The following is a 16,270-nucleotide window of genomic DNA, read 5'->3' on the forward strand; positions in this document are numbered from 1 at the left end:
TGTATAATGATGAGCCATGATTATAGTTTTTTTGAACAATCAATATATGGCTGGTTCACTATTCAGTAAACAATAGGTGATAAGCCAAAACTGCCCAGATTTTGGCATAGTATGTACTCATCCAAAGGAAGAGTGTTGATAAAAAAAAAGTAACGCTTTGCAAGGGTATCAAAACACATGAAGATAACCTTCTCTTGCAAGAGTATTTGATAGTGTCAACCTAATTCCATATGCTATTAGAGGCAGAGACTTGATAAAACCATAGAATTAACTTTTTAGTATTGTTTTTAATTTATTTATTTAAACCAGATCCAAGTTCATTCTAAGAAAACGTTCTGAAAGAACTTCTTCAGACCATGTTCTGATTCAAAATCTTCCAGAAGCCCAGTTATTTCTTAGTTCTCTTCATAATTTGTTCTGTTGCTTCACAGATTTATTATTACTCTTTAATTAGAATGCATTTTGTATGTTCATTCTTATCCTTTGAGCAGTCACAGAAGAGGGCAGAATTTATCAATGGGGGAGGGAAATGGAATTGTTATTGTTTCTTGTATTGAGAAAATACAAATAAAATTGTATTCTTCAGTGTTCAACTAGACATTCTTTTAAACTTGTAAAAAGGAGTGCAGAAGGATTGTGGAAAATATTGTTCTAGCTTAAAGGAATTGTTGGACCTTTCCTTATTTCTATTGATATTTTAAATAATGCTGAGGGAGGTTACTTCAGATATTGTCATATGTTTCTTTAAAAACGATGCCAAAGTTTTTTTTTGGTTTGCTTGTTTTTCTGTTTTGTATTTTACTTTTTATGATAAAACAATACATAAATAAAATTTTAAAAAATGATGCCAATTTCATGTATCTTTTCCTGTTAGGCCTCCCCAAGTCTCTAGTACATACCATAAGAAAACTGTGTATACTTTAGTTTGGGGACCTCCAGTTCCTCCACTGTCTTTACGTAAGTCTTAGAAATATGTTTATGTTTTTTTCATTGGCTTTTTTATTTGGTCCACATATTGTGATGATGCTCTAGAAATAGCATTATCTTCTCCCCCACCCGTGGTGGGCATGTTCAAACTTTATTAACATCTTCACAGGTCTTGAAACTGCTTCATAATATAATAATAAACACCAGGAATATTCCAATTGGCCATTACGTTTTGCAGTAATTTGATGATTTAAGTCATAGTTATGTTGCATGATGGTATTTTGATCCAATAAAGGATGATGGAATTATTATATTAAAAGAAATATTTAAAATAATTTGTTTTAGATTTTTTTTCTACTAATTATATTAAAATATACATGTATAAGAGACAATAGCATTGTTTTCTTATTTATTGTAGAGGGAGATGGTGATAGACCTTCCATAACCTTATACAGCTGTGCAGGAGAAGGAGTTGTTTTCCAACATAATCCTTGGAATCTAAATGGAGAAGCTCATGATATCAATAAACTCATTCGAGAAACAAATTCAATCAAAGTGAGTAAGAATTTTGACCTTGGAATGAAAATCGCTTGCCAGTTCTCCATCTGTACTACAGTTCGAGTAGAAGAAAGTAAAATCTGACTCCAAAGTAACTTTTGGCACACTGGCACAGAATGCTCAGATTTGTGCAAACTGGGCTGTTGGCAGTTCACCATCTGTAATGAAATAGAAAGAAGTCAGACTGGGATTAAAACCTTACAGAGGTAGAAAGTACGGGGTAAGGAAGAGGTCCTGGCACAGAATGTTAAGAAGCTACGGAGCACGAAACTCACAAGCGGATAGCAAAAAGTTCAGAACTGAACTTGATTGAAGAAAGATAATAGCTCATGTTCAAGATTACACTCTGGCATTAGGCATGGCTACACGTGCTTTTCTGCCTTATTGTGTTAGTCAGTGTGCCTCAGCAGCTCTATTTAAAGTGACCACCAGTTTTCTGAGGAACAATTAGCAAGAATGTCCCATGAGTTGCTTGCTACATGTAGCATTTTGCTCGTGAAATTATTCCAATTTGCTCAGGTCTAGAATCTGCTGATGAAGTGATTGGGATGCATCACGTGATATTCCTAGAACTCTTTTCAGCTTCTTGATTCTAAGCAAGTGATAAGATAAAATGCTTTGAAATATGTTGGCTTGTAAGAATTATATGTAAATAAAAGGCAAAGTATAAGCAATGAACAATTAAGCAAAACTTTATGAAGGAAGTTTCTCAGCATTGCTAAGGTCACTACAAAAGAGAACAGTGTTAGACAAACTAATCAAAATGGAGTGCTGGCTACTGCAGAATAGAGGCATAAGGTAACAACGGGAGAAACGGGTGAAAAAATGGAACTATTGATTAAAATAGAACTGAAGCAAAGTAGCATAGGCATTTGTGAGAGAAAGAATTAGTGCAAACAACCAAGATAGCAGTGGACATGAGCTATTACTGTACAGTTACGATCTAGTAATCATTAGAAGGGAAATGCAAAATAATTGTGATGAGCAGGAAAAGAGTCTCACTTGCATATACTACTCAGCGCCTGTAAAAAAAGTAGCAGAATAAAAATTCTAATAAATAAATTCAATACTGCCTTGACCTTCTCGAACAGTCTATAAGGCTAGGATGCTATTTTGTTTTCTGTTATCTTCTTCACTGGAAATCTGTTAGAAATTTAAAACTTTTAAACATTTGAAAGTTTCATTCTTTTATGACAACTTCAGAAAATATTTTAAATCTTTCCAAGTAGATTGACCAGGTCCACTGATTGTGGAACTTTCATTATGTCAAATTACTGCATTTGTTGTAGCAAAATTGCCATCTATCATGCCACTATGTTTCTGCAACTTATTTGCATAGGAAAGTTTAAATGGAACAAATAGCTTTGAGAAAAGCAAGAGATTTGCATTCAGCCACTTGTTTTATTGTGTCATACCATCATATTTCATTTTAATGCTAGTATGCCTCTTGTTGGGTGTTCAGTACTGAAGTGAGAGTATGGAGTGGAGTCAGAAAGCTATATGAAAGCACAGTTTCTAATTTCTTGCTGAGAATACTTTCATACTCAAGTCATTCTGTAGATAGCACACTGTCATACTAACCTATTTCCTGATTTTTGTGATAATTGTATCTGTTTTTAGGGAAATATTACAGCTGCCATATAGATTTCTTGTATAAATGCTGGTATGCATGATTTGCTCAGATTGGCCTTAGTTGTTTGTACAATTTATGTATTTGCATTGTTTGATAAATGCATAGATGAGAGACAGACAGACTCGTTGTTCAACTTCCATAGTCAAATGCCTCCTACAGGGTAGTTATTAATTATAAACTCTTGAATGATTTAAGATTTTAGAAAAATCATGTCTGCCTGTGGGCTGAAAAAATAAATTAATTTTTGTAAAATTTAGATAAACAGAAATTGTATGGTTGTTTTTTTTCATTTAGTTATTTCTTTTATATATGCCTTTACTTTGCATAACTTCAGGCAATGTACATAATGCTCCCACCTCTCAAAAACAACTCTGTGAAGTAGGTTGGTCTGAGAGAGAATATGGCTGACCCAAAGTCACCTAACCGGTTATCATGACTAAGGAAAGATTAAATCGTATGATCTCCAGGTTTTCAGTCTAATAGCTTGACCACTACTCATCAAACTGATCTTTTCCCCCTTTGTCTGGTGGTAGCTGCTAGATCAGTTTTTCTCAACTTTAGTGGCTTTAATATTTGACTTGCTGGGAAATTCTGGGAGTTGAAGTTCACAGGTCTTAAAGTTGCCAAGGTTGAGAAACACTCTGCAAGATTATTGTGAAAATTGATAGAATTCCCCGATTCCTCTATTCTCCCTGAAAATCTTTAGTTGACTATTTTTACATTATTTATGGCAGGAGTCCCCAAACTGTGGGCCGTGATCCACCAGTGGGCCATAAGGATTTTGCAACTGGGCCGTGGAAATGGCTAGCAAGCATGTGTACATGCACAAGGGCACCCTCATTTGTGGAAGCAGCAGGAGAACACGTGTATGTGTGCTCCATTTGTATGAGCAGCAGACACACCACTCGTGCAAATGGAGCTGCACACCCTTGCTGGCTGCTTGTGCGAACCATTCCCTTCCCCCCAACACCACCAGTTTGCAAAGCCAGAAACATTGGGGAACGCTGTTTTATTGAATGGATGTCAGTACTATTAAGGCTCTATAATCTTATTGGTTTTCTTTTAGCACAAATTACCAGCACATACAGAAATCAGCTGGAAACCAGATGGCACTCTCTTGGCTATTGGTAATGAAGATGGGTATGTGCTGAAATTTTAACTCAAGCATATTAACTGACTTCTTCATTTCTTTTATGTCAGAAACTGCCTTGTTGAACTCCTTTACTGGGCAACAAAATCAACATAAAATTCTTCGGTCATTTTAAAAAATATAATTACTTCAGAGAAAAAAATATCCAGGAAATATGAGCAATAAAGTATGAGCAGACAAAATGACATCTCCAGATACTTGACTGACTGTGCTGTCATGATGTATTTTGAGTGCCTGACTGTATGTTCTTGAGCTATCACTGTTTTAATATATAATTGACAAGGTTAATAATTGGATTCTTTTTGACTTGAGTCCTTTTTTGTGTCTACCCAATACCATTCCACTTTAATATCGTGGAACAAAATTTGACAAATCTTTGTATTCATCAAACTTAATGCATCCCTACATTCATAAAATTATCATACCATAACACATACCAAAAATATATGCATATTTAGAAGTAGAGATGGCTGTGCTATTGTAATAAAGTATTCCAATTTGCAGGCTATTCAGAGTGGGATTGTAATGTATGTATATGAATTATTTTTGGAGAACAGAGACTAAAGAACTTATTTCTCCCATCAATTTCTGTATTGAAACTTACTTTTTAATCTTGCAGATCAATTGAAATACTTCAGGCTCCTCATTTGAAACTGCTGTGCACCATCCAGCAACATCATAAACTTATCAATGTTATCCGTTGGCATCACGACCATGGGACACAACCAGAACTGAGTTATATGATAGCTTCTGGCTCAAATAATGCTATTATTTATGTACATAATATCAAGAGTGTCATAGGTGACTATGTTTCCAGTTCTTGCCACGCAACTGTTTAAACTGTTGTTTCTCATCTTCCTTTTATATTATTTTGAATAAGACAGCATGTTTCATTGTTCTGGTCTAAAGTAAAACATGTTTAAATCTTCACCTCCTGTAAGATAGCCAGTCCACAATGGACAGATTGTTCTCTTGATGAAAAGAGTCTGAACATTATTCAGGAAGATCCAGTGCAGCAATAACTAATTTCTTTTCTTCTATTTCATCTTTTTTTTCTTTCCTTATAATTTTCTGTATTATTTGTTGTTTGATTTTTCCCTTTGTCTTTCTGTATTCATTTTTTTAAAAACTAATTCTAAAAATGTTTTAAAATTATATAAAAAGTAAGTTGTTAGATGTGAGCTCATTCAAACAGTATGTTTTCTCTTTAGAGAGTTTTTCAGAGAAGCCTGTAACCATCACAGAGCCTTTTCGTACTCTGGCTGGACACACAGCCAAGATCACTAGTTTGTCTTGGAGTCCACATCACAATGGAAGACTGGTGTCTGTTTGCTATGATGGCACTGCCCAGGTAATGCTTGTGAAATTATTTTAATGGACTTTTTTCCTAATCTAATGCTGGGTTTTCCAAAGTGGTCAATATCTCCTCACAAGGGTCAATGGGACTATCCATTATTGCTGTTACTATTGTGCAGTAATGTTATGTAGTTAAAGTACCGTTTATTAAATCATTTTCATATAATAAATGTTTGGGGATTGATGAAAAATCTGAAACTTTATGAAGGAATTTATGAGTCGAAGAATTTGGGGACCCCTGGTCTAATCAAATAGATAAAAGATTTAGGGATGCCTTGGTTAAAGAATATATCGTAGGGAAAGCCAAACTTGGAAAAGCAGATTCTCATGCTGCATTTTGTATTTGTTGGGAATTCAGAACATTCATTGTGTAAATTGTCATTCTGTGGAATATGTAGAACCCTTGTGCACCTAAAAGCAGAATGTGCAGGGTTTTTTTGTCATGGTGTATGCTTATAACTATGAAAAAATTGACAAATGGTTTAATTCTGTCCTGTCTGCTGTCCTTGTCCTGCCCCTTCCCAAAGTTAAATGTGTCCTTTGGCCTCCATAGTACAAATATAAAAAGCCAAAGCCAAATTTTAAAAGCATAGTACAAATTGGAAACAAGCCTATAGAGGTGATAAATTAGAGATTTATATAGCCTCTTTCAAACCATTGCTTTCTATGGCCTAAAATAGAATTTTAGGTACAGGGATTCACCTGTTTTAACCAACCTGCAGTGGACACATTACCCTCTTGATAATAAGGTAAAAAGCATGCAAAGGCTAAGTTAGCAGTAGCACTTAGACTTATATACCGCTTCACAGTGCTTTACAGACCTCTCTAAGTGGTTTACAGTGTCAGCCTATTGCCGCCAACAATCTGGGCCCTCATTTTACCCACCTCAGAAGGATGGAAGGCTGTGTCGGCTTTGAGCCGGCCAGGATTAAACTACTGGCAGTTGGCAGAGTTAGCCTGCAATACTGCATTCTAACCACTGTGCCACACGGCTCTTATTAGAATATTAGTTAGAATATTAGGCAACACGGCTCTTAGAATATTGGTAACATTAGTTAGACTATTATGCAGAAAAATACAGGGAAGTATCTAATTTTAATTTAACATCACGACTTTAGGAATTGGAGATTATTTTAGTGGAAAAATCATGTGGGACTGATGAGACATTTGTTCACAGGTTTGGGATGCTCTAAAAGAAGAGCCTTTGCACAATTACAGGGGACACCGAGGCCGTCTGCTCTGCACACAGTGGTCACCTGTGGAAACAGAGTCCATTTACACTGGGGGCGATGACTTCTCTGTTCACAAATGGGTAGCTTTAAAACAAGAGCACATTCGCCCTCCCCAAGGTCAGTATACTATTAATTCATACTTTAACATGGCAGTAAGAGTAAAAAAAAAGAAAAAAAATACCAAGGTTTGTAGTGATGTTTATTCTTTTTTTTTAGTTATTATTCTTTGATTATAGTATTAGCATTCCAGAATTAGTAGGCACCGGCTTCCTAAAAATGCAATAGTCACAGATTGAAGGTTGGACTAAATCCAAGGAAAGAGGCAGGGGAGAACAGGGAGCCAGTTCCCACTGCAGTTCTTTTGATTAGAAGGTAAATAGGTCCCCCTAATGTGTCTGCATGTGCACAGGCCATTTTTTTTCTGCTGACGTTTCTTTCATTTTGGGAAACCATATTGTATCTACAATTATCTTTATTGTTTTACTTAAATTTATTTTTTAAAATTTTGCTTGCTGCCCAGAGTCTCTTTGGTGAAGGGCAGTTAAATAAATAAATAAACGTCTCTTCAAATACCATCTGACTGTGATTCCTAAAAATCAGCCATTATAGTTGATTGTAGAGTTAAGGCTTGACCGCTAGAAAGACTAAGGAAATCTCTGATTCAAGCAGGGGAATAGAAAATCTCATTCCCTTCCTGTGTGACAATGATGATCTTGCATCATTGTCCTGTCTGCTCACTTTTATCTTGCCCCTTCTCAAGGTTAAATGTGTCCTACGGCCTCCAAAAATATTGCCTTTCCCCCAAACTTTGGAAATAAAATGTAAAAAGCGGAAAATTAGGGTACTGTCTCTTGTAATGCACTTCATTTGTTGTGATCCTTTCAAAGGAACCAGTTTGATGCAATGGTTAAAGCATCAAGCTAGAATCCAGGAGATCACGGGTTCTACGTCCTGTGTAGGTATAAAGCAGGGGTCTTCAAACTGGGCCCTTTTATGACTTGTGGACTTCAACTCCCAGAATTCCTCAGCCAGCGTGCTGGCTGAGGAATTCTGGGAGTCGAAGTCCACAAGTCATAAAAGGGCCCAGTTTGAAGACCCCTGGTATAAAGCCTGGGTGACCTTGGGCCGGTCACTTTTTCTCAGTCCTAGGAAGTGGGCAATGGCACTTTTGAAATCTTGTAAGAAAACTGCAGGGACTTTTCCTTGCAGTTGCCAAGAATCCAAAAGTGTGCACAAGAGAAGGAAGAAAGAAATTTAAGAGGAATCTCTTAAAGCTTTTAAAAAGCATATCCTGTTTATTAGGCAAGAAGAGTGTTGAGTTAGAGAAAAAAAGAAGCACTCAGATTAAACAGAAAGTGAAGAAAAAGAAGAAACCTTTGGGGAAGTTGCCTTCTGCCCAGAATACAAATGACTGGATGAATGGTGGTGAAAATATGAAAGAACCTCCCTTGGAAGAAAATGGGGTTTCTGACCCAGAAGGAGAGAAAGAACCACACGAGCAAGAGGCAGCTGAGAAAATTTCCACAGAAGGTACATAACAGTTTGCATCTCTAACCATACAGGAATTGTCTTAATAAGCTGGAGAATAGCATTGAAGCTGTAGAAACGTGGTTGTGAGAGATGACTATTGTATTACTCACCTCCAGAAAGGCAAATATTGGACATTCAACCAGAGTAAATCTCTTGGCTCCCTATTCCTTCAAATCATAATCTTTGTTTTTTTAAGTAAACATTGTTCTTTATCTAATGGGGCCAGAGATGAAGAAAAGCAGATGACTTGACTCAGCCTTCCATCCTTCCGAGGTGGATAAATTGAGATTGTTGGGGGCAATGTGCTGACTGTAAACCGCTTGGAGAGAGGGGTAAAGTCCTATGAAGTGGTATATAAGTCTAAGTGCTATTTGTGTTACTATCCTATTATCATGTTTTCTTAATTCTGAAGCCTTGATTGATTAGCTGAGGCACTGATGCAGCTCTCATGCAGTTCCCTTGTTTTCAATTACATTTAAAGCTAGAACTAGTGACTTTAGATAAAGATATACTCTCTCTCTCTCTGTGTGTGTGTGTGTGTGTAATCCTATAGTAGCAGAAGCATGTTATTCTAGGCATTGCACAAGTTTAATTAGTTCTTTCATTGCAGTTGACAGTGATTCAACAACTTGTCCACCATCTGTCCATGGGCTGGATAGCCTGAAACCTCCTGTTTTGGTTAAAACTCCACCCGTAAGGAAGGATCCAGTTAAGCCAGGTTTGTACACATTATTTGTAAATATAGAATTATTTACATATAATCCCTTGAAGTCTTGGCATAGGGATCGGCAGCTGTATTCAGGATATGAGTTTCTAACAACTCTTTCCCGGAGCAGATATTTCCGTGAAAAGAAAAAAGCCTCGATCAATCCTGCCTCTGAGCACATCTATGGACCACAGGTCAAAGGAGGAACTGCACCAGGACTGTCTGAGATTAGCGCATTTCTTACATTCCAAAGGTAAGATAGGAAGTATGTGCCATACAATGTACTGATCACTTTTTAGATAACTTCATATCTTAAATACCCTCACTTTGTGGCTTTTTCAACCAATACATAACAGAATATATTAACATCAAGTTTGTTCCGTAGTTCCATATTATTTACATTAGTAATATGAGAAAAATGTATATCACAAAAATAAATGACATAGTGTATAACTGGGGCTCGAAACCTATTCTGACCCAGAGGCTGGATTGCCATCAAGGGTTAGAACTTACAACAAAAACAGAGATCTTAGAACGATTGCTGGAGGAGAGGAGTAAAAAAATCTCCATGTACTTTGCCAAGTGATATTTATAAAAACCGCTTTTTAGCTGCAGTTCAGGAGGAAAAGAATAATCTTAATTGGGAAAGGCTTTAATGCCAGTAGTCTCATTCCCCAGATGAATCTTGTACTTTTCAGTCTACTCTGGTTTGCAAAACTAAACAGAGCATGGTTTCTCCCCCCAAGCATGTCACTTTGATTTCATTTCAACTGGAAGAGTATATATGTAGTGTCTGTATTATCTGGGTATGCATAAGACTCCTTCTTAGAAAAATATATGAAGATCTGTTCACACCCTGTAATCAGTGTAGTCAGAACACTTGAAGCTTGGTACAGCTGCTTTGAAGCCATTACAAGCCAATCATATGAGCACCTGTACATAGAAAAAACATTTTGCAATAGTAGCAGTACTTACTCAGAAGACTGGAAGAGGACCTCTAAAGCAGCCAGAAGCAGTAGATTCAGAACAGGGTACACAATGCAGCTAATTCTTGCAGTAAGAAGAAATAAGTTAACATATGTTAAGAATTGTTTAAGCTATAGGAAGCACTTTTATCATGAAGATCATAAATGTGATAAAACTTTGCTACTTTCCTGGTAGAGTTGAATGAAGATTTGACCCCTTCTCCAAAGGATCCTTTCCATTTGGGTCTGTTCACAGATAGACCTGCCCTTTATAAGATGATGGAAGCAGAAGGTTAGTATTTGAATCATTAATCACTTGGTTTTAAAAAGGGACGCGGTGGCTCAGTGGGTTAGGACGCTGAGCTTGTCGATCAGAAGGTCAGCAGTTTGGCGGGTTGAATCCCGAGTGCCGCGTAACAGAGTGAGCGCCTGTTACTTGTCCCAGCTTCTGCCAACCTAGCAGTTCGAAAGCACGTAAAATGCAAATAGAAAAATAGGGACCACTACGGTGGGAAGGCAACAGCGTTCCGTGCGCCTTTGGCGTCTAGTCATGCCGGCCACATGACCATGGAGACGTCCTCGGACAATCGCTGGCTCTTCAGCTTTGAAACGGAGATGAGCACCGGCCCCTAGAGTTGGAAACGACTAGCACGCATGTGCGGGGGAACCTTTACCTTTTTAATCACTTGGTTTGGGTAAGGATGAATAGTAAATAGGATATAATATTTGCATGTAAAAATGAGTTGTTAAGCCATGGTTCATAACCATGGGTTAGAAAACAATCACGTTTGTTTGTGGATTGTTTTCTCTGCATTTCATTATTCTGGCCTTGAACCTCTGTGGATTGGTTAGTGGCTTAGAAGAAACATACTAACGATAAACCAGGGAAACATAACCAGACTTGCTATTAGGTCACAATGCTAAATTATAGTTGCAGTCGGTAAACCAACAAAAAGTTTCACATGATTTGCTGCTCTAAAGCATACTGTATTGCTAACCATTCTCACAACATCCTTAACCAAATGTTACCGGTCTCTAGTCCTTGTTTCTGAAGGATTTCATTGTGGCCTCAGAAAATCTTCACTGTATTCTGTTACTTTTTGGATTTTCATTGTCTCCCAGCATATCCTCACTTGTTTCCTTTTTCCTTTGTCTTCCGTCTCCAAACCCTCCTCAGTAATGGCTCTGAAGTAGTCCTGACAGCAGGTCACCATCCTATAGGTCTCTGCTTCCATAAAGTTCAGTTATTTTGGTGATCATTGGTTTAACGTGCGGAGGGAATTAAAAGTCATATTCAGATAGAATTGTATTTTTATATACTGTACATGCTTCTAGTTTTAACTGAATGTTGATGACTTTTTTTGGAGGGGTGTTACTTCTTGAATTGTAAGTGTTTTAATCTTTGAATAACTCAGTTGAATGATCAGTTATGAATGAACTCTGATTAAATAAGTGATTGTGTTTTAATCTTTCAAAAGGCCATTAATAGCACACTGATAGTGTGCTGTAATTGTTAAGATGGTGAGCTGGCACTGGGGAGACTCAGATTCTAATCCAGTCTCAACCACAGAAATTGAGTGGGTACCTTTGCACAATTAACTCTTTAATAAAATTAATCTTTAATAATTAACTCTTTAATACAATTAACTCTGGAGAGCCAGTGATGGCACCAGGCTAGAAAGAGGCAGATAATGAATTCTAGTCCTGCCTTAGCCACAAAAGCCAACTGGATTACTTTGGACCAGTCACTCACTCTCAGCCCAACCCCCCTCAAAGGGTTGTTGTTCTGGGGAAAATAAGCAGGAGGAAGGTGTGTTGCATATATTCTCTGCCTTGAGTTATTTATAAACATAAAGACAAGTAATAGAGAGATGGGCGGTTTAGAAATGTGAAATATAAAGTAAGAAAGAAAAGTAACTCTCAATCCAACTACTTAATAGGGTTGTTACTGTGAGGAAAAATGGGAGGAAGGATTTAATTTTATCAGAAAAAGGGTACTTAAATGGACAGAAGAGTTGGGTTAAGGGAGAAACAGTGTAGCAAATAGAAACTACATAGTCATTTGGATCCAAAAACATTAAACTGAGGCAATAAATAATAGCACAGATTGAGTTGCAAAGTATAAATAATAATAATAATAATAATAATAATAATAATAATAATAATAATAATAATAATAATAATAATAATAATAAAGTTGGAAGGGACCTTGGAGGTCATCTAGTCCAACCCCCTGCTCAGGCAGGAAACCTTATACCATTTCAGGCAAATGGCTGTCCAGTCTCTTCTTAAAAAGATGTATGTAGATTTTCTTGTTGCTTTTTGATGATGATGCTGTACACGTTGTTCAAGGCGTATTATACATAATACTTGCACCCACAGGAAAAAGTCATTTAGGAAATGGACACCCCGAGCTATTTCAACAACTGATGTTGTGGAAAGGAGATCTTAGAGGTGCTCTTCAATCAGCTGCAGAAAGGGGAGAACTAACAGATCAACTAGTGGCTATCTCACCAATGGGTATGCACAACACTGAAGAAAATCTGCTATATTGCACCCAATACTAGGCAGTATTGTAAAAATGATGCGTTGTTTTAAAGTACTTCCCTTCCTTAATTTAAAAATCTTACATTGGTTTTACACTGCAGGGCCAGAGTAGCTGCAGTGCCAGCGTTCAGAAGTGTCAGGCTAGGATTGGGGAAATTCAGTTTCAATTGTGGAGTTGATCCTGGAATTCAGTGGGTGTCTGTAGTCATTCTGTCCCAGCCAAACATATCTCATGGGTTCAGTGAGATGAAATTTGGGGAGGATCCTCCCACCCATGTTTGAAAAGGGGGAAAAAGGTAAGATGTAAATGCAACAAATCACAAATCATGTGCTTATTTCTCTCCATGTTACTTTATTTATTGTTGTTCCCGTCTTCCCTTCAGCTGGCTACCAGGCCTGGGCCTGTACTGTAGAAGCCTTTGCAAAGCAGTTGTGTTTTCAAGAACAGTATGTCAAGGCTGCCTCCCATCTCCTTTCCCTTCACAAAGTGTATGAAGCTGTGGAACTCTTGAAGTCTCATAATTTTTTCAGGTCATTACACTGCTATTGTTTCAGTTGGTTCTGGTATAGAATTGGGAATCTCAGTGGCGTAGCGTGGGGGGTGCAGGGGGGGCCGGCCGCACCGGGCGCAACATCTGGGGGGGGGCGCGCTCGCACTGAGCTGCTCAGGGAGCCCCAAGGGCTGCACAGAGTTGGCTTGGCTCCGCTCTCGAGCTGCTCTTTCTTGCAAAGCGAAATGAGTCCGGCAGGTGAGATGGGCGGCCACATAAACTGAATAAAATAAATAGAAGCGGCCAACTCTCCGCCCAGGCTCAGGCCAACCGCAAGCGCCCCGCAGGCGCCCTGGCAGGTTTGGCCGAGCGAAGACGGACCCGCTGGCCAGCCGGCCTAGCTTCGTGCGCATGCGTGGCTTTATTTAGCGGGGCTCACGTGCGAGCTTGAATGCAGCGGCTCTTGCAGGTCGGAGCCCCGCCCAGCCGCCCTCGAGAGGGACCCGGAAGCATCCCGCATGCGCGCGACTCTTCTTGGAAAGTACACCGCAGCGGGGCGCGTCTTTTCAGCAGTGCCGTGACGTCACCGCCCGCCCGCCCCTCTATTTCCGCTTCCGGTTGCCTTGCCCCGGGTGCTGACAACCCACGCTACGCCACTGGGGAATCTTTCTGGAGAAAGAAATGATTGTCTTCTAGCTTTTCATGTAAATCAGAAGAACCAGAACAGCATACAGGTAGTCCTCGACATACAATGGTTCATTTAATGACCTTTTAAAGTTACAACATCACTGAAAAACACTGCTTTATGATCGTTTTTCACACTTCCAGCAGTTACAGCAGCGCCATGGGCACATGATCAAAATTCAGACGCTTGGCAACTGACTCATATTTATGACGGTTGCAGTACCCCAGGATCTTGTGATCATCTTTTGTGACCTTTTGACGAGGGGAAGCCAGATTCACTTAACAGCCGTGTTACTAATTTAACAAGTGCAGTGATTCACTTAACAACTGTGGCAAGAAAAGTTGTAAAATTGTGCAAAACTCACTTAACAAATGTCTCACTTAGCAGACCTAAATTTTGAGCTCAATTGTGGTTGTAAGTCGAGGACTATCTGTAGTTAGTGTTATAAAAGGATTATTTTATAACATGGTCTTCAATTTAAGACCATGTTTAATATTCCTAATTTCTCCTACAGTCTATTATTTGACATAAAAATGTGTGTCTCTAGTTGGGTGCTGGCTTGCTAATTCTCTCAGCATCTTATTGAGGAAATAATCACAATAATTATTTTGAATTTAACTTGATGTGAAAGATCAGTGGTTCAATATGCTAATGTTAAGATGTGATTTATTTAAAACTATTTTTCTCTCTTCTTCTGTCTCAGAGAAGCCATTGTAATTGCCAAAGCTAGATTACATCCTGAAGATCCAGTTCTAAAAGATCTGTATATCTGCTGGGCAGCTGTGCTAGAGAAGGATGGCCATTACTCTATGGCAGCCAAATGGTATGAGTTGTCAGAAAATATTATCTCTTCAATATATTGTTGTCACCTTTCTACTAAGCAAGATATTCTCTCCCTCAATCTCTGTCTAAAAAAATTCAATAAACTTAAACTTAAACTTAAATACAAAGTGAGACAGAGAGAAAGTGTGTTTTTCTGCAGGAGTCTGCAAATAGGCAACATAAGATACAGAAAGAAATAATAAATGATACAAATTATTCTGGTATAACTTTTAGAAGGAAAAGGTGTTCTGGTTGTGACTTTAGTCAGTTTATAAATGTCCAAATTTTGCCTTTCTAAGGAATTTTGTAATGTCAATCCTAACATCGCTTGTCCTTGAATTAATTGAGTTAATGATATTTTCTGTACATAATAAGTTAGCATTAATTTTTTTTCTGGACTTGACTATGCTTTGCACCTGCTACCAAATGAAAGTCATTGGGGTCCTCGAAACAATATAACCAAAATACAGTCATGTGGTTCTTGTGGTCCCATTTAAAGTTGAAGAATTGTAAGCAATTCTTGATAACCTCTCAATCCCTCTTCAGTATATATTAATGTACAAAGCAGATACTTCCAAGAGGAGAAATAAAGAAATAGAATTGTAGATGTGCTCATGTGCCCTTTCAGAATTTGCAAAATGTGAACCATTTTGTACGTAAACATGAACATCATTGATCTCAGACATAATAGAACTCTATTACTAATTGCTAGAACTAATTGCTATTAAGGCACAGCTGTGGATAGTTACCCTTCATTTCCATCTCAACCCATGTATGTCAGCTTTAGTGTATACTGTATTATTAGCCCAAATATTCAAGAATATACAAACTTTATAACAGATCGTTTTATTCTTTCCTCTATTGTTACGGTTTCTATAATGATTGTGTTATTCTATGTGGCCTAACCGTTTAATTTGAATTGCATTACAATTTTTTTTGAATGTGTTTTTTCTGGTCACTCATATTTACCTTCTAAATGTTTAGTGTCTTACAGATTTTGTGAGGGGAGCGTAAACCTGTCAGCACAACTATAAATGCATTAATAGTTAAACTGAAAATTTGATCCAAATTAAAGTTTAATACTTTGTATAAATGGTTTCATTTCAGTTACCTTGGAGCCACCTCTCCCTACGATGCTGCCAAAGTACTGGCTAAAAAAGGAGATATTGTATCACTTAAAACTGCTGCCGAATTGGCTCTGATAGTTGGAGAGAAAGATTTATCTCTGTCCTTCTCCTTGAGATGTGCCCAGGAGCTTCTTTCATCTAAGAATTGGGTTGGAGCACAAGAGGTTCTCCAGCAGCATGACAGCTTGTTGGTCAGTGAGTGATGATGATGATGATATATAAAATACAATAGTATTTTATATATATAGTTATATTCTTTAGATGTTAGCCCAATTTAAATTAATAACTGTAGATAGTTTATATACAGAAAGCTAATTTGTACTCTCTTACAACAGAACGTCTGAACTTCTAACAAACATATTGATGCCTTTTCTATGACCTGAAGGGTTAGCTTTCATATGTTTGAGGTCAGACATAGCTAACGTGAAGCAGTCATACATTGGATTAAGGATGGTACAGATCTTGGAAATTGATGCTATCTGCCAGCCACAAAACACATGAACATATAATTCTGCAAATAGGCTGGTTTGGGTTAAAGGTT

General features: G+C 37.8%; 1 protein-coding gene across 2 annotated transcripts in view; it reads left to right on the top strand.

Annotated features, from left to right (window-relative positions):
• The window catches only part of GEMIN5 (gem nuclear organelle associated protein 5), a 35,538-nt gene that overhangs the window by 12,127 nt on the left and 7,141 nt on the right, over positions 1–16,270 (top strand). For both annotated transcript variants that reach the window (XM_083355723.1, XM_083355724.1), the window contains exons 10-23: positions 875–957; positions 1,346–1,482; positions 4,185–4,258; positions 4,888–5,069; positions 5,480–5,619; positions 6,802–6,973; positions 8,159–8,386; positions 8,997–9,104; positions 9,223–9,345; positions 10,254–10,349; positions 12,440–12,577; positions 12,988–13,135; positions 14,484–14,603; positions 15,710–15,920. In XM_083355723.1, coding sequence (XP_083211849.1) covers positions 875–957; positions 1,346–1,482; positions 4,185–4,258; positions 4,888–5,069; positions 5,480–5,619; positions 6,802–6,973; positions 8,159–8,386; positions 8,997–9,104; positions 9,223–9,345; positions 10,254–10,349; positions 12,440–12,577; positions 12,988–13,135; positions 14,484–14,603; positions 15,710–15,920 — 1,960 coding nt within the window. The remainder of the gene's footprint in view (positions 1–874; positions 958–1,345; positions 1,483–4,184; positions 4,259–4,887; positions 5,070–5,479; positions 5,620–6,801; positions 6,974–8,158; positions 8,387–8,996; positions 9,105–9,222; positions 9,346–10,253; positions 10,350–12,439; positions 12,578–12,987; positions 13,136–14,483; positions 14,604–15,709; positions 15,921–16,270) is intronic.

Source organism: Vipera ursinii (assembly GCF_947247035.1).
Source record: "Vipera ursinii genome assembly, chromosome: 2".
Classification (NCBI taxonomy): domain Eukaryota; kingdom Metazoa; phylum Chordata; class Lepidosauria; order Squamata; family Viperidae; genus Vipera; species Vipera ursinii.